Source organism: Capra hircus, chromosome 16 (genome assembly GCF_001704415.2).
Source record: "Capra hircus breed San Clemente chromosome 16, ASM170441v1, whole genome shotgun sequence".
Classification (NCBI taxonomy): domain Eukaryota; kingdom Metazoa; phylum Chordata; class Mammalia; order Artiodactyla; family Bovidae; genus Capra; species Capra hircus.
Window position 1 is genome coordinate 45,709,498 of NC_030823.1, and position 24,336 is coordinate 45,733,833.

General features: G+C 55.8%; 1 protein-coding gene across 3 annotated transcripts in view; it reads left to right on the forward strand.

Moving 5' to 3' along the window:
- CHD5 (chromodomain helicase DNA binding protein 5) overlaps nucleotides 1-24,336 on the forward strand; it is a 70,753-nt gene that overhangs the window by 25,350 nt on the left and 21,067 nt on the right. For all 3 annotated transcript variants that reach the window (XM_018060450.1, XM_018060448.1, XM_018060449.1), the window contains exons 8-31: nucleotides 680-846; nucleotides 1,027-1,248; nucleotides 2,247-2,453; nucleotides 2,679-2,890; nucleotides 5,860-5,991; nucleotides 6,077-6,185; nucleotides 7,434-7,625; nucleotides 7,713-7,913; nucleotides 11,280-11,417; nucleotides 11,506-11,627; nucleotides 12,416-12,589; nucleotides 12,968-13,109; nucleotides 14,591-14,722; nucleotides 17,417-17,534; nucleotides 18,859-18,983; nucleotides 20,048-20,279; nucleotides 20,466-20,576; nucleotides 20,853-21,025; nucleotides 21,498-21,672; nucleotides 22,091-22,183; nucleotides 22,391-22,479; nucleotides 22,801-22,934; nucleotides 23,352-23,496; nucleotides 23,857-24,016. In XM_018060450.1, the coding sequence (XP_017915939.1) occupies nucleotides 680-846; nucleotides 1,027-1,248; nucleotides 2,247-2,453; nucleotides 2,679-2,890; nucleotides 5,860-5,991; nucleotides 6,077-6,185; nucleotides 7,434-7,625; nucleotides 7,713-7,913; nucleotides 11,280-11,417; nucleotides 11,506-11,627; nucleotides 12,416-12,589; nucleotides 12,968-13,109; nucleotides 14,591-14,722; nucleotides 17,417-17,534; nucleotides 18,859-18,983; nucleotides 20,048-20,279; nucleotides 20,466-20,576; nucleotides 20,853-21,025; nucleotides 21,498-21,672; nucleotides 22,091-22,183; nucleotides 22,391-22,479; nucleotides 22,801-22,934; nucleotides 23,352-23,496; nucleotides 23,857-24,016 (3,705 nt within the window). The remainder of the gene's footprint in view (nucleotides 1-679; nucleotides 847-1,026; nucleotides 1,249-2,246; nucleotides 2,454-2,678; nucleotides 2,891-5,859; nucleotides 5,992-6,076; nucleotides 6,186-7,433; nucleotides 7,626-7,712; nucleotides 7,914-11,279; nucleotides 11,418-11,505; nucleotides 11,628-12,415; nucleotides 12,590-12,967; nucleotides 13,110-14,590; nucleotides 14,723-17,416; nucleotides 17,535-18,858; nucleotides 18,984-20,047; nucleotides 20,280-20,465; nucleotides 20,577-20,852; nucleotides 21,026-21,497; nucleotides 21,673-22,090; nucleotides 22,184-22,390; nucleotides 22,480-22,800; nucleotides 22,935-23,351; nucleotides 23,497-23,856; nucleotides 24,017-24,336) is intronic.

Sequence of the window (24,336 nt, forward strand, 5' to 3'; positions counted from 1 at the left end):
CTGTCCATCCACATACCTTTCTGCTTCCATTCTTCCTTCCTCCCTCCCGTCGTCTTTTCCTTTTACTTGTCTTCAATCCATCTCTTCACCACTTTACGTTTTTTTCTTTTCTTTCTGGCTGCACATAGTCATAGTGAAAGTCACTTAGTTGTGTCCAACTCTGCGACTCCATGGACTATACAGTCCGTGGAATTCTCCAGGCCAGAATACTCGAGTGGGTAGCCTTTTCCTTCTCTGTGGGATCTTCCCAACCCAGGGATCGAACCCAGGTCTCCTGCATTGCGGGTGAATTCTTTACCAGCTGAGCCACCGGGGAAGCCCAAGAATACTGGAGTGGGTACCTTATCCCTTCTCCAGCTGATCTTCCTGACCCAGGAATCGAACCAGGGTCTCCTGCACTGCAGGCTATCAGGGAAGTCCTGCACAATGGCTTCTTAGTTCCCTGATTAGGGACTGAAGGAGAGCCCTAGTCAGTGAAAGTGCAGAGTCCTAACCACTGGATCCCCAGGAATTTTCCCTCTTTACTCTTCAATCATTCTGTTCACCCTGTCTGTCCATCGCCATCCATTCATCCATCTGTTGAGTGCCTAGTATGTGCCAGGACAGCCTGCAGTGGAGATTGGTTGTGCATGGGGAGTGGGGACACAGCCCTCCATGACTGCCTCTGCCCCCTTCCCAGTCGATGATGGCGATGGCTATGAGACGGACCACCAGGACTACTGTGAGGTGTGCCAGCAGGGTGGGGAGATCATTCTGTGTGACACCTGCCCGAGGGCCTACCACCTCGTCTGTCTGGACCCCGAGCTGGAGAAAGCTCCTGAGGGCAAGTGGAGCTGTCCCCACTGTGTAAGCCCTTGGCAGACGCAGGGGGTGGGGGTTGTGTCAGTCCTGGTCTTCCAGACCCCTGCATGGTCTTCTCTGGGCAGAACATGGGGCGGTTGCGAGTGTGAGGGAGGGAGCTGCACCACGGTGGAGGGGCGTCCTGGCCCAGGGTGCCTCCACCTGGACTCCTTCCCCCCACTCCAGGAGAAGGAAGGGATCCAGTGGGAGCCGAAGGACGACGACGACGACGAGGACGAGGGCGGCTGCGAGGAGGAGGAGGACGACCACATGGAGTTCTGCCGCGTGTGCAAGGACGGCGGCGAGCTGCTCTGCTGCGACGCCTGCCCCTCTTCCTACCACCTGCACTGCCTCAACCCGCCGCTGCCCGAGATCCCAAACGGTGAATGGCTCTGCCCGCGCTGTACTGTGAGTGTTACGCCGGCCCGCGCCGAACGCCCCGCCCCCGACAAGTCTAGGTCCCTCCTGCGGCAAGGCCCCGCTCACAAAGGTCCCACCCATCAAGGCCCCGCCTCCACCAATCCAGGCCACGCCCACCACGGCCTACGCCCAGGCCGCTCCTGCCTCCTCCAGCCCCCACCCACCTAGGCCCCGCCCAAGGAGACCCTGGCCACCAAGGCTCCGCCTCTGCTGGCCACCCACGAGCTCTGAGCTCCCAGCCTGCCAAGGCCTCGACCCGCCCCCGCCCGCCCAGGTCCCGCCCACAAGGCGTCTCCCCGTTCTGGCCCCGCCCCATTGTCCATCTGCTCAGTTCCAAGCCCTCTCCAGTCGCCTCGAGTCCCGCCCATCGCCTCACCTAAGCCTGCGCCGCTTCTCAAGTCCCTTTAGACTCGCTGGAAACAGCTATGAAAAGAGAGGTGGTCATAAACCTGCCACTGCCCATAAACAGCCACTGTTTACTGGGCGTCTCTCTAATGCTTACTGAGTTTTCAAGTACCAGGCCTTTGTTATTTTCATTTTTAGATGAGAAAACTGAGGCTCAGGGAGATAAAGTGACTTGCCCAAGGTCACACAAGGTCTCTTGGGCTGGAACCTTGGTTTCAGCAGGGAGAGGAGAACACCCCTCCAGTCGCTATAGGTGTTTGAAGGTGTCCATGCTCTGAGATGTACCCAGCCCACCCCCAGTGCTGGATACCCCACCCTGTGGGCTTCGCCAGCCCTTGGTCACCCCATGTGCATCTGGGCTTCCGTTGTGTGTGTGCGTGTATGTGTGTGCATGCGTGTGTGTGCAGACACACATTGCCTCATCTGCCCGCACGGCGTGGGCAGGCTCCTGAGGACAGGGTGGTGTCTTGGAGTCACTGTGGTGCTGTCTGACTTGGGGAGCAGAGCAGCCTGTTGGAGGGAGCCTCGGGGTGGGGGTCTGAAGCTAAGCCCTGAACTTGGGGACCTTCCTCTGTCCACAGTGTCCCCCACTGAAGGGCAAAGTCCAGCGGATCCTGCACTGGCGGTGGACAGAGCCCCCAGCCCCCTTCATAGCGGGGCTGCCGGGGCCTGATGTGGACCCTGGTGTACCCCCGCCCAAGCCCCTGGAGGGCATCCCGGAGAGAGAGTTCTTCGTCAAGTGGGCTGGGCTCTCCTACTGGCACTGCTCCTGGGTGAAGGAGCTCCAGGTGAGGTACCTGGGCAGGTATGGCTGTGCTTAGGACATGAGGTGCTCTGGCCAGCTCCCTAAGTGAGAGACATTGTTGGGTGCTGGGGAGGGGGAGGAAGAAGGTGAGGATTGTCCTGCCTGGAACTCAGGCTGGGGGCTGGGGGGATGGGGGAGGAGCTGGGTTGGGGGACACTGGGGGTCATGGCCATCTGCCCTCCTTAACCTCTGTCCCCTCCGCAAGCAGCTGGAGCTCTACCACACAGTGATGTATCGCAACTACCAAAGAAAGAACGACATGGATGAGCCACCACCCTTTGACTATGGCTCTGGCGACGAGGACGGCAAGAGCGAGAAGAGGAAGAACAAGGACCCTCTCTATGCCAAGATGGAGGAGCGCTTCTACCGTTACGGCATCAAGCCTGAGTGGATGATGATCCACCGCATCCTGAACCATAGGTGTGTGCCTGGCACATGAGCTGTGCTGTACACGCGGGCCCTTCAGTCTGTTAAATGGGCACAGGACCACATACGGGTGTGGTGAGGGCAGGAGGGGAGGCTGAGGACACCCACTGCGGGCGATTTGACCATCCAGCTGGAGGGGTTTTCATGCACATAGGTACATGTATGCACCCATGTTTACACTTGCATATGTGGCTCAGACGGTAAAGCGTCTGTCTACAATGCGGGAGACCCGGGTTCCATCCCTGGGTCGGGAAGATCCCCTGGAGAAGGAAATGGCAATCCACTCCAGTGCTATTGCCTGGAAAATCCCATGGACAGAGGAGCTTGGTAGGCTACAGTCCATGGGGTTGCAAAGAGTTGGACACGACTGAGCGACTTCACTCACTCACTCACTCACATGCACACGTTACACTCATGGTAGAACAGTTCCTAAGTCATGTGTATAAAAGGGCAACTTGATGAATGGCCTGTGAAACTTGCAGATGGGACACTTGGGGGGCTGGGACCCTTGTGCTCCTAGGCCTCTGCTGAAGTGAGTGTTTGATACCTGCGGGAGGGTCCGGGGGACCACAGTGGGCCTGCACTGTGGGTGTGGGTACACGTTTGCTCCTCTTTATAACGTAGCTATCACCACTGAGTGCCATCTACCCAAGAGGTAGGCCTTTTACCTCTGCCTTTGTGTTTGTGGACACCATCAAGGTTAAGTCACTTGCCCAAACCCACACAGCCAACAGGCAGGGGTGCTGGGATTGGAACCCAGTTCTTCCCTGATGGCAGTACTTGCTTTCTTGACCACTATTCCAAGTTCCAGTGCCCTCGATAGCCCTTCATGGAGCAATCCAAAATTCCCTAGGTAACAGTGGTCAGAGGCTGCAGAGACCAGACCAAAAGACCAAGGCAGAAGGCCTCCAAGAGTTTGGCTTTGGTTTGGTGGGCAGTGGGAGCTCTTGCTGATTCTTGAGCTCAGGTGCCTGAGAACCAGTGGTGGCTGACAGGTGGGCACAGGGTAGGGTCCATGGAGGCTCTGTCTCAGAGCGACTTGGGGTCCAACAGACCACATGTGTCCTGAAAGCAGGAGCTGGGTAGAGCAGGGCTTCGGAACCTGAGTCTTCCACTCGGATCCCAACCCTGGCTCCCAATTTTCTGGGCTCTGAGCTTCTGTGTTTCTTTTTTATTTATTGATTTGAGTGTGCTGGGTCTTTAGTTGTGGCATGTGCAATCTTACTTGCAGCGTGTGTGACCTAGTTCCCCAACCAGGGATCAAACCTGGCTCCCCTGGTTGGGGAACTAGAAGTCTTGGGAGTGTGGAGTCTTAGCACCTGGACAACCAGGGAAGTCCCCTGAGCCTCTGTGTTTCTAATGGGAAACGGGATGTGAGAGTACCAGCCCCACAGGCTGCTGTCGGGGCTCAAGGAGGATACCAGTGCCTGATAACGGCCATCAAGAAGCAGTGGTGGGGAGTGTGGGAGAATTTGAAAAAGCCACCCCCTCGATTATGAAATGCCTCCTCCTCCCATCCCCTGCCCTCACTGACAGTGACTTGAGGCCCCTCCACCGCTGAACTGATCTACAATTTTTTACCTTTGTTAAATTGCATGTTCAAAACGTAAATGCCAGTTTTTCTCCCTGCCTCCAAAGTGGGGCAGGTGAATTTCCTCCAAATATATTACCTGAATGGAGTCTGAGTAACAACCACTCATTTGTTAGAGAAAAGAATCCATTGGTTCCGTGGTGACTGGGGATTGGTACCTCTGTGTGTGGTCCCCAGGCCTAGCCACTGCCATCTTGGGAGCCGTGGTGCCCTCACCCTGCAGTGCTGCCGGCTCTGTTGCTCAGCGCACTTGCGTTGGGTGGGAGGTCCTTAGGAGTTGTATTTAAGCTGCAGTGTGTGATAGGCTTCTCTGGTGCACCCTCTCTGGCTGGGCCATCAGGTCCCTGGGTCCCCGGGGGTCTTTGGGAGAGGACAACCCACTGGAGGAATCATATCCTTCTCTACTTCGTGGGGATGGGCCCCGGACTGGGATGGGTACCCCTCCAGTCTTTGGGAGTTCTTTTTTCCTTTTCAAACTTTTTATTTTGTACTGGGGGTAGAGCCAGTTAACAATGTTGTGACAGTTTCAGGTGAACATCTTAGAGACTCAACCATACACAGACATGTATCCATTCTCCCCGAACTCCCCTCCCATCCAGGCTGCCACATAACACTGAGCAGAGTTCCATGGACTGTACAGTAGGTCCTTGTTGGCTATCTATTTTAAATATAGCGATTTGTACACGTCCATCCTGAACTCCCTATAACTTGGGAGTTTTTTGAAAAAGCTTAATGTTTTGGGTGCGCTGGGTCTTTGTTGCTGTGCTTGGGCTTTCTCTAGTTGCGGCGGGTGGGAGCTGCTGTCTGGTTTGGGTGTGCTGGCTTCTCATGGTGCTGGATTCTTTTGTTTCAGGGCATGAGCCCTAGGGTGCATGGGCTCAGCAGTTGCAGCACACAGGCTTAGTTGCCCCATGGCATATGAAATCTTCTCAGATCAGGGAAGGAACCCACGTCCCCTGCACTGGTAGGCGGATTCTCACCCATTAGACCACCAGGGAAGTTCCTCCTTGGGACTTCTTAAGCAAAAAACAAACATCTTTGGTCAGGGGAGAACCATCTGACTCAGCAGTCGAGAATTCTGGAGGACTCCTCATGACGGAATGGCACTCACAGCCACAGAGGATGGAGAGGACACTGGATTTGCTCCTCTGCTAGCCTGGGGGACCCAGATATCCCTCTGCTTTGCCACTCACCCCGTGCCCTCCTACCTCCTTCCCACTAGCTGTGTGGCCCTTGGGAGTCCCTGCCTGGTGCTGCCCTCCTGGCCGGGGCTCCCAGGAGACCCGTGAGGGGGAGAGGCTTTGCATCCTGTGAGGTGCCCTCCGTGGTGCCTGGATGACCCACCCTCCTCCATCTGTTTACTGTGTTGCAGCTTCGATAAAAAGGGGGACGTACATTACCTAATCAAGTGGAAAGACCTGCCCTACGACCAGTGTACCTGGGAGATTGACGAAATTGACATCCCCTACTACGACAGCCTGAAGCAGGCCTACTGGGGCCACAGGTGCGCCACGCTGGGGCCCCTGGGTGGAGCCTTCCGCCTTCCCAACGGCCTGAGCTCTGCTCTCTCATCCCACCCTCTTTCCCAGGGAGCTGATGCTGGGAGAGGACGCCAGGCTGCCCAAGAGGCTGGTCAAGAAGGGCAAGAAGCTGAAGGATGACAAACAGGAGAAGCCCCCGGACACACCCATTGTGGATGTGAGTGGGAAGGGGTCACAGGGTGGGGTTGCCACCCAGGCTGGGCGTCGGAGGAGGGCACAGTCTCTGGAGAACTCTGCCCTGGGTCTGTGCTCCTGGAGCCGTGCCCATGCAGGAGGGGGCGCTGCGGCTCAGCCCACTCCTGCCAGGTACCTGGTGGGACAGGGACGATGGGACCCAGCCTTCCCAGCAGGGGAGGCTCACTCCCTGGGGTCCTGGTCCCCATCGTCCTGTAGAGCGGCAGCTTCCAGGGGACAGAGCAATTTGAAGAATGGGTCGGGTCTTGGTGCACCGAGGAGATAATCTCTTCTCAGAGGAGTTTATGAACTTGTGTTCTTTTAGATGAGTGAATTCCAAATATTTATTTATTTATTTATTTGGCTGTACTGTGTGGCATGTGGGATCTTAAGTTCTCCAATTAGCAATCGAACCTGTGCTTCCTGCAATGGAATCGTGGTCTTAACCACTGGATCACCAGAGACGTCTCTGTAATTCCAAGTCTTTAAATCAAAAAGTGCCCCTCACTTCAGGAGTACAGCAGCTGATTTGCTAATTACACACCATTCTTATCAGTTCAGGGGGAGGAGACCCAGGACTTAACTGGGAGCTTTGAACCTACTGGGGAGTGGAAGGTTGGCTTTTATTCCTTTAGCAAACCTCTCTGGGATGTTTGCTAGTACCTGGCCTTGGGGGGCAAGGCCCTACGCCACTGTTCCACAAAGTGCTCATCTTCCAGGGGCTCATGGAAGGTCCAAACAGAAATGGGGATTTGGCTTGGGTCTGAGATGCAGGGTAAGGCACAGTGGGTCTGATACATCAGGGGGACTTCATGGGGATGACGGCCTTGAGCTGTGGACTAAAAGACACAAAGAGGGATCAGGATCAGGCACACTGGGCAAGCATCAAATGGGTATTGACTCAGTGCCTGCTGTGTCCGAATAGGACCAGTATGGTGACCACAAGCTGGGCTCAAAATCAGAGAATGCAACAATTGGGAAACTGCCCTGATAGATGTATGGGGCCACCCTGGGAGAGCATGGTGGGAACACCTAAGCCAAGCCTGGAGTTCAGGGAAGACTTCCTGGAGGCAGAGGCATTCCATCTGAGGCCTGAAGGATGAATAAGTTAGCAGGGACAAGAGGAGTGGAAAGAGTATTCCAGGCATAAAGAATCATGCCTGTGAAGGCCTATTGGTGGACTTGGTGGCCCAGGATCCAGGGTATGTCTGAACCTCTGCTTTTTCTGCAGCCCACGGTCAAGTTTGACAAACAGCCATGGTACATCGACTCCACGGGCGGCACGCTGCACCCGTACCAGCTGGAGGGCCTGAACTGGCTGCGCTTCTCCTGGGCCCAGGGCACTGACACCATCCTGGCCGACGAGATGGGCCTGGGCAAGACTGTGCAGACCATCGTCTTCCTCTATTCCCTGTACAAGGAGGTTCGCGGGTCGAGCGGGGTGGCCAGGGAGGGGTGGCTGGTGTGGGCTGTGACTGGGCAGCCTCAGTGCATCTATCTCCCTCCCCAGGGGCACTCCAAAGGGCCCTACCTGGTCAGTGCGCCCCTGTCCACCATCATCAACTGGGAACGTGAATTCGAGATGTGGGCCCCTGACTTCTACGTGGTCACCTACACGGGGGACAAGGAGAGCCGCTCCGTGATCAGGGAGAATGAGTTTTCCTTTGAGGACAATGCCATTCGGAGTGGGAAGAAGGTGTTCCGGATGAAGGTGAGCATCCCTACCCCCGGGAAGGACTCTGCACAGGAGCCCAGTCTGCCCTGGGGTGAGGGTGCACAGGGGTTCTGCAGTCTATCTGAGGTCTCTCCTCTTGGGCTCCAGCAGAGGCAGCGGCTGGCAAAGAGTTGCTTTTAAGGCAGGATTTCCTTGTATCCGTGTCCTGGGGCTGCAGTAGCACAGGGTGGAGTGGGGCTGAGAATAACACTCACCCTGTCACTGTTCTGGAGGCCAGGAGTCCGAGACCCAGCTACGGGCAGGGCCCTGCTCCCTCGGCAGCAGGGTGGACCCTTCCGCGTCTCCTCGAGCACCTGGCGGCTCTTCCTTGGCCGTCCTCGCTTTGCAGCTCCATCTCTTCGGTTTCTGCCTCTGTTGTCATGTGGCTGTCTCCCCTGTGTGTGTCTGTGTCTGCTCTTCTTTTTTAAATTTGATTTTAGTGTATTTATTATTTATTTTTGGTGGCACTGGATCTTTGTTGCTGCGCTGGCTTTTCTCTAGCTGTGGCAAGCAGGGGCTGCTCTCTAGTTGCGATGCGTGGGCTTCTCGTTGCGGTGGCTTCTCCTGTTGCAGAGCTCTAGGGTGCTCGGAGTCAGTAGCTGTGGTGCACAGGGTCAGCTGCTCTGTGGGATCTTCCCAGATCAGGGATCAAACCTGTGTTTCCTGCATTGGTAGGAGGATTCTTTACCACTGAGCCACCAGGGAAGTTCTCTCTCTTTTTTAAAATTTGTTTTTGGTCATGCTTCATTGCATGTGGGATCTTAGTTCCCCAACCAGGGATGGAACCTATGCCCCCTGCCATGGAAGCTCAGGATCTTAACCACTGGACCACCAGGGAAGTCCCAAGATTCCGCATTTCTGACAAGTCCCAGATGGTGTGCACACTTCTGGTCCTCAGGCTGCACTCTGAGAAGCGAGGACACAGAGCGCTCAGTGCTTCTTGCACCTGGCACATGGGGGCCCTTGGGCAGCCATGGCACTCACTCTAGCTGCAGTGCTGGGGGCTGGCGGACCATCCCCAACCTCCCCAAGGGTTCTCACCTCGGCTTTCTCCATCCTCTAGGAACAACTGTGGCCCTGGGAGATGCCCAGTAACTTTTATTTGGCTGTGCTGCGAGGCTTGCAGGATCTTAGTTCCCTGACCCGGGCCACAGCAGTGAAAGCAGAGTCCTAACCACTGGAAAGTGAAAGGGAAAGTATTAGTTGCTCAGTCGTGTCCAATTTTTTGTGACCTCATGGACTGTAGCCTGCCAGGCTCCTCTCTCCATGGGATCCTCCAGGCAAGAATATTGGAATGGGTAGCCATTCCCTTTTCCAAGGAATCTTTCTGACCCAGGGGTCAAACCTGGGTCTCCTGCATCAGGGGCAGATTCTTTACCGTCTGAGCCACTAGGGAGGCCCTTAATCACTGGACTGGCAGGGGATTCTCGATACCCATTTGTTTAATGAGGGTGATAAGCTCAGTGGTTCCAGAAACAACTTCTCTCTGAGCTCACACTGGGCTCATGCGATGGGCTGGATGCTCTGCTGATTCAGTTGTTTAACTTACTGTCTTTTAAAAAAATTGTGGTAAAATACACATAACATAAAATTTATCACCTTCACCATTTTTCCAAGTACAGTTCAGGGACACCAACTACATTCACACTTCTCTGCAGCCATCACTCCGTCATCTCCTGAGCACTATTTCATCTTGCAAAACTGAAACCCTGTCCCTGTTAGGCACTGACTGCCCCCAGCCCCTGGCAGCCTCGTCCTTTTGGTCTCTGGCTTTGATTATTCTTGGTGCCTCGTGTAAGTGGAATCCTGCCGCATCTGTCCTTTGTGTCTGGCTCATTTCACTCAGCACGTTGTGGCGTGTGTCAGGGTTTCTTTTCAAGATTGGATAACATTCCACTGTATGTGTATGAATGGACCACTCAGCCCAGGGACACTGGGTGTTTCCACCTTTAGGTGCTTGTGAATAATGCTAGGAACATGGATGTGCAAAAATATTCATTCAAGTCCCTGCTTTCACTTCTTCTGGGTCTGTACCCAGAAGCAAAATTGCAGGATGGTACAGTAATTCTATGTGTAATTTTGTTTGTTTCTGTTTTTCAAACTTTTATTGGAGTATGGTTGATTTACAATGTTACGTTAGTTTCAGGCATATAGTTATGTGAATCAGCTATACATACACATATATCCCCTCTTTTTTAGATTCTTTTTTCATATAGATCATTACAAAGTATTGAGTAGAGTTCTTATTTATGATCTATCTAATATGTAGTGTGTATCTATGTCAAATCCAATCTCTCAATTTATCCCTCCCCTGTTTCCCCCCTGGAAACAGGTTTGTTTTTTACATCTGTGACTCTGTTTCTCTTTTGTAAAAAAAAGTTTATGCAATTTAAAAAAATTCCACATATAAGTTATCTTTGCCTTACTTCTTTCAATATGACAATCTCTAGGTCCATCCATGTTGCTGAAAATGGCATTATTTTGTTCTTTTTTTTTATGGCTGAGTAATAATATTCCATTGTATATATGGACGACATCATCTTTATCCATTCCTCTGCTGATGGAAACTTAGGTTTATTCCATGTCTTGGCTATTGTAAATAATGCTACAGTGAACACTGGGGTACATGTACCTGTTCGAATTTTAATTTTCTCCTAATACATTGCCAGGAGTGGGATTGCTGAATCATATGGTAGCTCTGATTTAGTTTTTAAAGGAACCTCCATACTGTTCTCCATGGGCTTCCCAAGGTGGCACTAGTGGTAAAGAACCCACCTGACAACGCAGGAAAAGGAAGATAGAATGTGTAACTTTTTGAGGCACATACTTAGCTCTTTTAATTCTTGTGGCATTCTTCCCAAACACAGTATTGCTCCCTTTTTACAGGTGAGGAGACAGAGGCTTGGGGAGGTTAACTCGATCAAGGTCTAGCTGAAAATAACAATTGTTGCAGTTGTTGCTAAGTCATGTCCAACTCTTTTTCGAACCCATAGACTGTAGCCCACCAGGCTCCTCTGTCCATGGGATTTCCCAGACAAGAATACTGGAGTGGATTGCCATTTCCTTCTCCAGGGGATCTTCCCAACTTAGGCATCAAACCCCTGTCTCCTGCTTGGCAGGGATGAGTGCAAACTGCCTACAGGCTCCCTTCTGCCCCTCTGATCTCTGCCCCCCTCTCTTGGGGACAGTGCTCTGGGCCTCAGCTGACCCCCTTGACTTGGTGGCCTGTGACTTCCTCTCGGTCTCTAGGCTCCCTAAGCTCTCTGGGGGTCCTGTCCATACTCCTTTTGGCTCCTTTGTCTCTGGAGACCTTGATCCACTGGCCCTCCCAACTCTCCTCCCAAACACTCCCTTTCCCTCCAGAAAGAAGTGCAGATCAAATTCCATGTCCTTCTCACCTCCTATGAGCTCATCACCATCGACCAGGCCATCCTGGGCTCTATCGAGTGGGCCTGCCTCGTGGTGGATGAGGCCCACCGGCTCAAGAACAACCAGTCCAAGGTAGGAGGTGCTGAGCACTGGCCCCTGGAGCCGTCTGGGTGGGCTGGCCACCCTGTGCCCCCTGACGGGCCCCCTGTTCCCCTCTAAGTTCTTTAGGGTCTTGAACAGCTACAAGATCGATTATAAGCTGCTGCTGACAGGGACCCCCCTTCAGAACAACCTGGAAGAACTGTTCCACCTCCTCAACTTCCTGACTCCAGAGAGGTTCAAGTGAGTCAGGGGGGCTGGCTGGGGAGGTGGAGTGAGGGCAGCCAAGGAAGGGGCATCAGTGGCTGGCTGGCTCTGGGGCTGCTCCCTGGGCCTCAGTTTTCCCATCAGTAAAATGGGAGTGTTAGCAGAGCACTGACACGCTGAGTGCTTGGGGAACACCCGCTGCTGCTCAGCCTGTGGTTTTGTATCGGCTTTACCCCAGAAGACCTTGGGGATCCTCCTTGGTGCCTGTCCCTCCCCCATGCCCCAGATTATCCCTGTCCCTCCACAAAGACCTGAATGATTACATCAGTGACAGTGTTGGGAGGCAGAAGGGTGGGGGTGATGGTGGAAATGGGGGTGAAGATGGAGCCTCCTTGCTTACCTACCCCCATTTTCCTGCTTGGAAAGGGGATTCAGGGTGAAAAATGCTGATTTTGAAATCAGGAGATATAGATTCAAGGGCAGGCTGGACTGTATAATCACGGGCACCCACCAGCCTCAGTTTCCTTCTCTGTAATATGGGTAAGGGTCCTAGAGACTGCACGTCCAGGACAGCTTTGAGGACAGGAAGATAGCCTACATGGCTGAGACAGCTGCAATGTGTGGGGGTGACCTAGGCTTAGATGAAGACTGGAAGGACACCAAGGGCAAGGGCTGTGCTCCCTGGCCCACCAGCCAGCTGGCCTGCCTTCTGACCCTCTGGCAGGTGGCAGGGGGCTGGTTGGCCTTCTCCCTACCCCTGTCCTGGCTCCCTCTACAGAGGGCTTTGGCCTCCTCCAGGCTATCATTGCATTTTTTCCTTGCAGCAACCTGGAGGGCTTCCTGGAGGAGTTTGCTGACATCTCCAAGGAAGACCAGATCAAGAAGCTGCACGACCTGCTGGGGCCGCACATGCTGAGGCGGCTCAAGGCTGATGTGTTCAAGAACATGCCGGCGAAGACTGAGCTGATTGTCCGCGTGGAGTTGAGCCAGATGCAGAAGTGAGCAGCCTGCTCTGAGTCCCCTGGGCCTGTCTTCTCCCAGAAGGGCCTGAGTGGGCCTTCCTGGGCCACTGCCTGGGATGGGTGGAATGGCCTTTGGCCTTGCCCTTGCCTCCACTCAACTTTTGCACAAGCTTCCTTCTTGTGGTCTCTTCTCAGATTTCACTGATCAGGGTTGGGGCTGCCAACTTTGTCCTGTCCCCCAGTAACTTGCTGGGTGATGCCAGGCCTGTGGCTTCACTTCTTGGGGCTCCCCTTGGTCTCTCTGCAACTGTGCTTGGCTGCCAGGCCCCAGCCTCCCTGCAGACCAGAGTGTCCTCTCAGAGGCTGGCATGGCCAGGTACATGCAGAGTGCCTTTCCTCCTTGCTCTGTGACAGGAAGTACTACAAGTTCATCCTCACACGGAACTTCGAGGCGCTGAACTCCAAGGGGGGTGGGAACCAGGTGTCACTGCTTAACATCATGATGGACCTGAAGAAGTGCTGCAACCACCCCTACCTCTTCCCTGTGGCTGCTGTGGTAGGTCCTCCATGGCCACTGTGGGAGGTCCCCTGTGGCCACTGTGGGAGGTCCCCCGTGGCCGCGGTGGGAGGTCCCCCATGGCTGCCTCTGTGGGAGGTCCCCCGTGGCCGTGGTGGGAGGTCCCCGTGGCCACAGTGGGAGGTCCCCGTGTCTGCTATGGGAGGTTCCCAATGGCTGCCTCTGTGGGAGGTCCCCTGTGGCTGTTGTGGTAGGTCCCTGTGGCCACCTTGGTAGGTCCCCTCTGGTCACCATGATAGGGGCCCGTGACCACCACAGTGAGTGCCTGAGGCTGCCATGTCAGGGGCCTGAGATCATGGCACATGCACGTGGCTGCTGTGGGGGGTTTTCTGCGGCCCTCATGGCAAGTGATCATGGCTGCCATGGTGCCCCTGGCTGCTGGGACAGGTGCTCAAGCCTTCAGCCTCCAATTCTCCCCGAGTATGAAGACTGGGAGGTGATACAGGTCCTCACTGTGCCAGAAGTTTCTGTAAAGCTACCTCTGTCCAGTGCTCGGGCAGGCCCTCTCCTTTCCTGGGCCTCTATGTGTGACCATAAAGTGATAGGTGACATTTTATGTAAGAGTTCCTTACAGCCTCAGGGACCCCAGGCCAGGGATCCGAGGGATGACTTGGCTGCACTCAGTCACGGAGGGAGTCAGGGAGGCAGGCCTGGGTGGTGATTGTGATGTGCAGTCCTAGGTGAGAGACCAGAGTCCCAGTTAGACACCTGGCCCCAGCCTTGTGGTCTCAGGACCGTCAGTGGTCCTCTTGGAGCCCTGGGTTTATCCTCTATAAAATGAGAACAATGACAGCATCTCTCGAAAGAGTGAGGACCAGATGAGAAAGTCTGTGTTCGGTGCCCACATGGAGAGCCTGGGACATCAGTACTCATCACCCTCACAGCTGTTCTGGTTCTAATTTAAATCCTACACAGTTTATACCTCCCCGCACCCCCACTCCACCCCCAAACAGGAAGAGCAATGCTGAGTTAAGCGTGGCGGCTCTGCTGTGGGTGATGCAGACTCGGGCAACCCCAGGCTGCTCTCACCACTCTGGCCCAGCAGAGCCTTTGAGCTGAGGGTCTTTCCAGCTGGGAGGCTGGGTTGGCCTTCCCTGGATGTGCCTTGCAGGACTGCAGAGGCCAGGCCAGAACCTTGTCGGGAAGGCCAGCTTGCCTCAAGACTGTCATCCATCCGTCCACCTATGTCTGTGGTCTTGGTGGAGTGCCAGCAGCGGGAGACAGAGGCCAGGGCTGGCGAGTTTGAGCCCTGCCTGGGGACACAGTGCAGGGAGCATCTGTGTGGCCTGCTCGTATGTTCCTGCAGGGGCTGGCCTGACCTGGGCTTGGGCTTGGTGCTCAGTTCATTGCTGGACCCTCATCCCTCCCGGCTCCTGCCGCCTCCCAGACTTCTTCTTTGGTGGAGAGCCAGAGAGAAGAGGGGGGCCCCCACAAGACCCCACCTTGTGCTGTGTCTGCAGGAGGCCCCCGTCCTGCCCAATGGCTCCTATGATGGCAGCTCTCTGGTCAAGTCTTCAGGGAAGCTCATGCTGCTACAGAAGATGCTCAAGAAACTGCGGGATGAAGGGCACCGTGTGCTCATCTTCTCCCAGGTGAGCCGCCTGCAGGTGGCTGACTGCCTTCTCCACCTCTCGTAGCCCACGCTAGCTGAGGGCGCACGCTGCCTGCAGCCCTCAGGGCCTGATGCTATCTCCATGTGGGTTGTGTGTCAAAAGTCACTCCTCCAGGCCTTGGCATGATGCAACCAAGGAGAGCTGGCTGGGTTCCAAGTTCAAGGCACTTAGGGCACATTGGCCATAGGGACCAGTGTCCTCCCCACTACTTGACCCTCTGGCCTGCTCCTGCTGGAGCTTCTGTGCAGGCTGGGACAACAGCCCTCAGCCTTCACCCCTGCAGCCCCACTTCTCATGAACCAACCCAAGGTGGGGCCCCTTGGGTTGGTTCACAAGGAGCCCTGTGTTGGGTTAGCTGGGGGAAGTCCTCTCTGAAGCTTGATCCTGAAGTTGTCCTTGCAGCATCACGTTTGAGGTGGTCAGAGGCAGGGCTGTCTAGCCTCAGAGATTTGTTCATCAGTGCACTTGTTCCTTTGTCCTTTTGCACTTGTCGTATGTCAGGCTCTGTGAACAGGGGTCCAGCTCTTGTTCTCAAAACACTTACAGTCCAGAGTGCGAGATGGAAGTAGACACATGTCTGTAACAGGAGTCATTGATGCTCCTCAGGCCTGGTGTGAAAAATGCTGCCTGATGGTGGGACTGAGCCAGGTCCATTGCTCAAACCAGAGACTAAGATGTGGCTCCTCTGTGTACTCTGGGTAAAAGTCTGCTGGTGACAGCTGCTCCTGCCTGTAGCCCCTGATCCCACCAGGGGCCTGCAGCAGGCCGAGGGGTCTGGGAAAAGCAGATCAAGCCTGTGACTGTAGGCTGGCCTGGACACTGGATCCAGAATCTCCTGTGTTCTGTTTAGTCGCTCAGTCATGTCCAGCTCTTTGCGACCCCATGGACTGTAGCCTTCCAGGCTCCTCTGTCCATGGGATTTTCCAGGTAAGAGTACTGGAGTGGGTTGCCATGCCCTCCTCCAGAGGATCTTCCCAACCCAGGGATTGAACCCAGGTCTCCTGCATTGCAGGTGGATTCTTTACCAGCTGAGCTACCAGGGAAGCCCCCAGAATCCTCCAGCCCCCTGCTAACATAAGACATGATTCTGAACTGAGGTCTTGAGGGACCAAGTAGAGAAAACTGCACAACTTCTAGAAGTGTGCACAGAGACAAAGTGACAGAGACGGGGCCCTGACATCCAGAATGAGCCTGCAGGGGGAATTCCCTGGCGGTCTAGTGGTTATAACTCCTCGCCTTCAGTGCCGAGTTCCTGGGTTCAGTCCCTGGTCGGAGTAGCAAGATACCACTAACAGCGTGGCATGGGCAAAAACTCCCACCAAAACAAAAGCAACTCCAATAAAATAAATAAGCATGAGCAGCAAGAAATGAAATAAGAACAACTAGCTAGAAAAAGTGTTAGCTGCTCAGTTTTGTCCAACGTTTTGCGACCCCATGGACTATAGTCTACTAGGCTCCTCTATCCATGGAATTCTCCAGGCAAGAATACTGGAGTGGGTAGCCATTCCCTTCTCCAGGGGATCTTCTTTACCCAGGGATGGAGCCTGCTTCTCCTGCATTGGCAGGCAGGTTCTTTACCACTGAGCCACCAGGAAAGCCCCTAATCAGGGAAAGGATCTGCTTAAAATGGAAACAGAACATTTCAATAGATTAGATAAACTCTCAGCACTGTTGAAGAGAACACTGATGAATGGGAACCTGGCATTGAGGAATTTTCCCAGAATACAGCACATAAAGACAAAGATAAATATGAGACATTGCATGGAAAACACCTTGAGAGGCTCTAGTAACTATTCAATATGTATCTATCATAGGAGTTGAAGAAAAAGAGCTAGAGAAAATGGTAAAGAAGTCAGATTTAATGAGAGTCTGTAGACCTAGAGAAAGACATGTGGGCTCAGGTCTGAAGCACACTCTGGAGTACCAAGAAGCAAAAATAAAAATATAAATATGAAAGGAAGCCCTAGGCACATTGTAGGGAAAATGCTGCACTTTTCAGGTCTTGTACCTACAGAGGAATGACAATTAGACTGTCCTCAGATTTTATATCAGCAATAGAAGTGGCAAAAGAAAATGGCAATATTTTCATTACATTATGGGAAAATTGCAACTGATAATTTTATGTCTAGCTAAACTGTCTCTCAGGATTGATTATGGAGGATTATGGGAGCTCAGAAGGGCCTGCCTTTCTCTTCTCATAGGGAGGAGTGAAATCAGGGAAGATATCACAGAGGAGGTGCTCTTTGAGTCCCCTAGGCAGTAAGAGGGTGGGAAGAAAGTCCAGGTAATCTGGGATGGTTGTGGGATACGGAGGAAACATTGGGATATGAAGGCCCAATGGACTGGCACCAATTTGGCAAGCCTAGAATGCCAAGATGAGGATTTGGGACTTTATTCTGAAGGGTGACAGCAGGGTGGCACATGCTCTGAGCTGTGTCTTAGGCAGAAGGCTGTGGGGCTGGTGTGGGGGATGCGGTGGCTCTGGGGGTTGAGCTTGGAAACTGCATTTTTCTTCAGAGGATGGTCCCAAGTCAGGCCTGCCTGGGTCCCACCTGTCTCCCCACTCAGTAGGTTGCTCTGTCTCTCCCCAACTGTCAATGAGGTCTCTGCCCATGGCCCCTATGGGGGTCCCTCCTCTGTGGCAGCCCCTCAGGAATACCATGTCCCCTGCAGATGACCAAGATGCTGGACCTCCTGGAGGACTTCCTGGAGTATGAGGGCTACAAGTATGAGCGGATTGACGGTGGCATCACGGGGGGCCTTCGGCAAGAAGCAATTGACAGATTCAATGGTACCCAACCTTACCCAGGGCTCTTGATGGGGACCCCTGTCTGTCTCTCCTTCCAGACTAGGATCTTAGCCAGAACAGCCAATTTATGGTCAGGTTAGCTACTTCTCAAACAGCTGGAGAAAGCAGACCTCTCCTTAGGTCCTAGTAGCTGGTAAAAAGAATTCATCCCATGGAACTTTCCAGGGGCCTGCTTGGGTGTTTAGAACTGAGAAATTAGGAGGAGGGCAGAAGGGGAGGAAAATTCCTCTGTTACTAAATGAAGCTGGTGCGGAGGGTCTGGCCAGCACCCCTGGGCTTCTGATACTGACACCAGCTAAAACTGCAGTTATGAGCAGGGCTGGACGGGGCCTGTCCCAGCAACACAGGCTGCTGCAAGGAGGGACAGAGCTGAGCAGCACTGCCCTAGGGGAAGGACAGAGGAAAGGGCAGGGCTGCCCCAGCTCAAACTGTCTCCCTGGTGATCTGGGAGGCTGGGAGCTGGCTCTGGAGTGAAGGGAACATCTGGAGACATGGTCCAGCACCTCAGTGGGAGGTTTTCAGAAAGAGATGAAGTGATTTTGTGGCTGCTTCCTGCCTTCCACCCTCAGAGCAGGTCTGGGGCCCTGTGGCCCCCAAACCCAAAGCAGCGATTCCTATTGCCCACTCATGTCAGAGGTAAGGCGAGTATGGTTTCAGGATGTACATGTGGTCTCATTGCACATGGCAGTGGGAAGCATCAGGTGGATCGGGGACCTGTGTGCAGCTCAAGCAGGTGCCATGGTCAGTCCCAGGTCACTTAATGAAGGGCCCAGATGGGCCTGAGACCCAGCTGTCTTGGGGCAGTGGGGACTGACCAGAGGGCTGGCCTGTGCCCTGGAGCTGTGACCCTGAGTGTTCATTGGTCACTCTGACGGCATCGCATGCGGTGGTAGCTGGGAGGGCATGAAGGATGAGCTCTGCTGACCTCCCAGGGGCCTGACCTTCAGGGGCTCTGCTGGTCTTTGCTGGCTTTTTGTAGTTTCTCCTTTGCCCCTCTGGGCTTTGAAAATCAGTTTATTCTCGTTTTATCTTCTTCCTGTTGGGTCAGGGCTCAGAGCACAGCTGTGGGTTATGTGGGGCTCAGGTGGACTGCCCTGTCTCTGCTCCATGCCCAGGGGCCCCAGGCCTCTTCTGGCTTCCCCCCAAGCACAGCTGAAGCCGTTGTGGCCTGAGATGGGGTCACAGTTCCTGCCCCCTCCCTGTGGTCTCCCCTGTGCCCTCCTGTCTGCCACACCCTTGTTTCCCATCTCACCCCTCTGAGTATGCCCCTTACTCACCCTTCTGGGCACCTGCCTCTCTTCCTCAGCCCCTGGGGCCCAGCAGTTCTGCTTCCTCCTTTCGACCCGGGCAGGTGGCCTGGGGATCAACCTGGCCACGGCAGACACGGTCATCATCTATGACTCGGACTGGAACCCGCACAATGACATCCAGGTGTGTGGCCCCAACACCAGAACCCTCTCAGAGGGTCCCATGCTACCCCTGGCTTTGTGGGCATTCCCTCTCCCCCACCCCCAGACTGTCTCAGGGCTTTACCTCCGCCTGGACCCACCTTGTAGAGTCCCAGCCCCAAGGGCTACCTGGAAGGTGAGCCCCCCACCATTATACAAAAGAGGAAACAGCCCAGGGAGGGCAAGGGACGTGTCCAAGAACATGCAGTAGTCTGTGTGAACATGACCCCTGTTCTGTCCCATCACTCTTAGGATGAAGGCCATGGAGGGAGTCAGGATGAGGGGTCCTGGGACCCAGAGGGGGCCAGTTTGGGAACAACAGGAAAATAGAGGGGACAAGGCCTGTGGAGGTGGGGGGGAGGAAGAGGCACTAGTGGAGGAGGGGGCACTGGAGCTGGTGAGGAAGGGTGGGAAGGTTAGGGGGTGCAGGAGCAGAGACACACTGCTGTCTCCTGCCCACCCTTCTTGGGACAGGACCGGGCACATACACGCATTATACTTTTAGGGCACACATACAAACTCATGTCTCATGCACACGCATGTGCACCTGTGTGAGTTGCATACACTGGGCCAAGTCATGTGGATGCCTGATGCACAGAGCCTCAAGCCTGTCCTCATGTCACACCTGTCCTTGCAGGGTAGCTGTACCTCTCCAACAGGTGGGCTCACAGCCCCACTAGTGGTCACTCTCAGGGAGGTGCAGCCCCCATCTTGGCATGAGTGCCATCAGCGCCCTGTGTGGCTTCACTACATCGAGTGCACTGGCCACACTGCCCCTCACACCTACCCCTGCACACCTGCGATCACACTGAGTTACCCCTGCACAGGCACCCAGGCCCGCACTAGACCACACACAGTCAGGTCGGGAGTGCAGGTGCCCTGGTGCACATCCATCTCCATGGGCAGTCACACAGCCCATTCCATGCAGAGGGTGCTCATGAGCTCATTCGCATGCCTCCCCCCCCCCCGACCCTGCCCCCTGGTGCCTGGCCCTGGGGCCCCAGTCCTCTGTTGAACCATGGGTGCTAAGCTACAGGTTGCCCCCAGGCCTTCAGCCGCGCCCACCGCATTGGGCAGAACAAGAAGGTGATGATCTACCGCTTCGTGACGCGGGCCTCGGTGGAGGAGCGCATCACGCAGGTGGCCAAGCGCAAGATGATGCTCACCCACCTGGTGGTGCGACCTGGCCTGGGCTCCAAGTCTGGCTCCATGACCAAGCAGGAGCTGGATGACATCCTCAAGTTTGGCACAGAGGAGCTCTTCAAGGATGATGTGGAGGGTGGGTGTCCTGGGTGCTTGGCATGGTGGGGGGTGGCCCTGCTTGAGACACTCCTCTCCCAGGGCACCCCCAGTGCCCAGTCCCTTCTTCTTCTGCTCCCCACTCCTGGCCAGGATGGGCAGGGCCAGGGTGGCATCTCTGGTACTACCCCCCAGCCCTGCAGCTCCCCATCCCCATGTCCTACAGGTATGATGTCTCAGGGCCAGAGACCCGCCACGCCCATCCCTGATGTCCAGTCCTCCAAAGGGGGAGCCTTGGCCGCCAGCGCCAAGAAAAAGCATGGCAGCACTCCGCCAGGTAGGGGCCCTCCCAGCCCAGCCCCTGTACCCTGGACGGCTGTTCCTGGAAGGAAGTGGGCCCCCAAACCCATTTTGTCAGGTTCCCTTGCCTGCTCCCCTTGGGTGCCTGTGGACCTTATATGGAGGGGCCGAGGGGCTGTGACAATACAGGTTCCTCTCTATGGTCACTTACTGTCCAGCTGCAGCCCCTGGCAGGAACTGGGAAGCACCATTGTTTGGAACCTGCTCTGGTTGGGGGGGGGGTCCCCTCACTCTGCATCCTGGCTGCCTCCAGGTGACAACAAGGACGTGGAGGATAGCAGTGTGATCCACTATGACGATGCGGCCATCTCCAAGCTGCTGGACCGGAACCAGGATGCCACGGACGACACGGAGCTCCAGAACATGAATGAATACCTGAGCTCCTTCAAGGTGGCGCAGTATGTGGTGCGCGAGGAGGATGGCGTGGTAAGCCCCGCCCCTCCGCGGCCCCGCCCCTCGCGGCCCCGCCCTCACCGCTTTACGACTGATCTATTTAAGAAACTCTGGCTCCCGGGTCTCTCCTGAGTGGCTCCTCTGCTTACCTCTCAACTTCCACGGCCCTACGCGCAGAGCGTGGGTGCTAATTGTTCTAAGTGCCACTTCTCCTTTTGAAACTGGGGGCCCCCTGAGGGCAGGGGTGGCGCTTATTCAATTCTGTATCTCAGTGCCTGGCACAAGGCCAGGGCATGCTTGTGGCATGAATGAATGGATGAGTGAATTACTGAGACAGGAGCAGGAAGAGGAAGGCCTGCTGGGGCTGGGGTGATTAGGGAGGGCTACCTGGAGTAGGCAGGCTTTCCAGTTCCCCTTGAGCTGTGGTAGAGGCAGTGAGGCCTCCGCGGGGGACGGAGATGCCCGCCGGCCCTGCCCTCACGGCGTCCGCGGCCCGTGCCCCCAGGAGGAGGTGGAACGCGAGATCATCAAGCAGGAGGAGAACGTGGACCCTGACTACTGGGAGAAGCTGCTGCGGCACCACTATGAGCAGCAGCAGGAGGACCTGGCCCGCAACCTGGGCAAGGGCAAGCGCATCCGCAAGCAGGTCAACTACAACGATGCCTCCCAGGAGGACCAGGGTGCGTGTCTGGTGGGCAGGGTCCTGCTGGCGGGGAGGACATCCTTGTGGCAGGAATTCCCGGGGCGGGAGAGTGGGAGCCCTGTGGAGTGGCTGAGCCAGGAGACGGTTGGAAGGCTTCTTGGAGAAGTGGGGCTGGTAGCTGGTGTGGGGTGTTGGGTTTTGGGGGGAACGAGATGGGTAGTGACTCAGTGACTTCACTGCTAGTGGTTTTAGTCAAGCCTCAGTTTCTCTATCTATTAAATAGGGCCACTGATGGTATAAGGCCTGAGAATGTAGTGTGAGGTTGTTAAGGGAGCTCATAGGAAGCACACGGTGGCTGTTTTCATCACCACTGTTATTGGGCTGGGTGTGAGGGGCTCCAGTGGGCTTCTGCTTGAACGGCCCACTCTGTGCCCCTCTTCCTGACCCCCCGACAGAGTGGCAGGACGAGCTCTCAGACAACCAGTCTGAATATTCCATTGGCTCTGAGGATGAGGACGAGGACTTTGAGGAAAGGCCGGAAGGGCAGAGTGAGTCAGGGCTGGTGACTCCGGGCTGGGGCCAGGCTGTGTGTCGGGAGCTGATGATCAGGTTGGGGGTCCTGGGGGTATTGGGACCAGGATCTGTCCTTTGGAGTAGGCCCTGAAGGGTCTTGCTGTCTGGGGCATTTTGGGGGATAGGGTGGGTCAGGACATCTCGGGCCCCGCTGAGGGCTTGTGGCGGGGCTGCTCCCCCAGGTGGACGGCGACAATCCAGGAGGCAGCTGAAGAGCGACAGGGACAAGCCTCTGCCCCCTCTTCTTGCCCGGGTCGGCGGCAACATTGAGGTGGGGCCCTCCTGCACCCCCACTTTCTCACTTCTCTTTCCCGGAATTTATCTCATCTTTCAGAGCAAAGAGCTTACCCCTGCTGCCACCCCGGGATGTGGAGGAGGGACAGGAGGGGTGGGATTACACTGGGTCACATGCCAAGTGGAGGTGGGGGGTGGGGACAGACCCTTGGTCTGGGCTGTGCCCTTTGGGTCCTGCCCCAGGTGAAGGCCCCCCGCCCCCGTCTCCCCACCTGCTCCCCCATCTCCTCCCCTCCCTGTGTCTTTCTCTTCAACTCTGAATTCCTTGCTCCCCAACCCTGCTGCCCCCCCTGCCCAGGTGCTAGGCTTCAACGCCCGCCAGCGGAAGGCCTTTTTGAATGCCATCATGCGCTGGGGCATGCCCCCCCAGGATGCCTTCAACTCCCACTGGCTGGTGCGGGACCTTCGTGGGAAGAGCGAGAAGGAGTTTAGGTAAAGGGGCCGAGGTGGTGGCCCAGGGTGTGGCCGCCTGCCTGTAGTGGGCAGGCTCCTCTGGACGGGCTGGCACAGTGGGCGGTGTTACTGCCAGGCTGGGGCTGGCCAGAGAACTCACTGCTCTCTGATGTCTGGTAGCTGAAGTCCAGGCCTGGGCAGGGTTCCTGTGCAGAGAATGTGACTGGTCACCTCTGCCAGGGCAGCTGGTGTTAACAGAAGCACAGAGGATCTGGGTTCTCCAGGGGAAGGGCTGTCCCAGGAGGGTCCCCTGCCCAGGGCCCCCTCTGTTCTTCCCTGGGGCTTGACCCAGCAGGCCTGGTTGGGAGGCAGGTGATGGGTGATGATTCCAGCCAGGAGGTCCCCTGGGGTCCTGCCGGCCCCCCACTCCCTGAGCCCCAGTCCCCCCCACCCCAGAGCCTATGTGTCCCTCTTCATGCGGCACCTGTGTGAGCCGGGGGCTGACGGCGCGGAGACCTTTGCGGACGGCGTGCCCCGCGAGGGCCTCTCCAGGCAGCACGTGCTCACGCGCATCGGGGTCATGTCACTAGTTAGGAAGAAGGTGGGTGAGTAGCCTTTACTGGGCTTTTCCTGGTGGTCGCCCATGGCCTGGGTGTGCCCCAGGGTGGGTCAGTGGGCAGAGAGCAAGCGCCTGGCTGTCCAGGGTCTGAGTTAGCTTAGAGGGATGGACCCAGAATGCATCTCTGGGTGGGGAAGTGGGCGGTGGTGGGGAGGGGACTGGAGGCCAGGATGACAGGTGGGGATGGGTAGGGGTAGGGCCTGGCATGGGGGTCTGCGGTCAGCCTTGGGTGGAGTCAGCAGCCACCCCAAGCCAGGGACACCCCCAGTCCTGCCAGCCACCCCAAGGCCCTCACATCTGAGCTGTGGCCACCCCCCTCCTGCCTCGCTCCCGCCTGCCCAGGTTCAGGAATTTGAGCACGTCAACGGGAAGTACAGCACCCCGGATCTGATCCCCGAGGGGCCCGAGGGCAAGAAGCCGGGCGAAGCCATCTCCTCGGATCCCAACACACCAGTGCCCGCCAGCCCTGCTCACCTCCTGCCTGGCCCTCTGGGCCTGCCAGGTCTGGACTCCAATGAGGAAGGGTGGGCACCCAGGTCATGGCAGGAGTGCCAGGAGACCCCACGTCCTCCTCACATCCCACCCCCACAAAGCTTCTAGCTGAAGAAGTATCACTTCCCTAAGAGATTTTCTTTTTAATGACAGCTTTGAGATGTGATTCATACACCACAATATTCAGTCTTTGCGTGTGTGCTAAGTCACTTCAGCCGTGTCTGTTTGCAACCCTATGAACTGTAGCCTGCCAGGCTCCTCTGTCCATGGGATTCTTTAGGCAAGAATACTGGAGTGGGTTGCCATTTCCTTCTCCAGGGGATCTTCCCA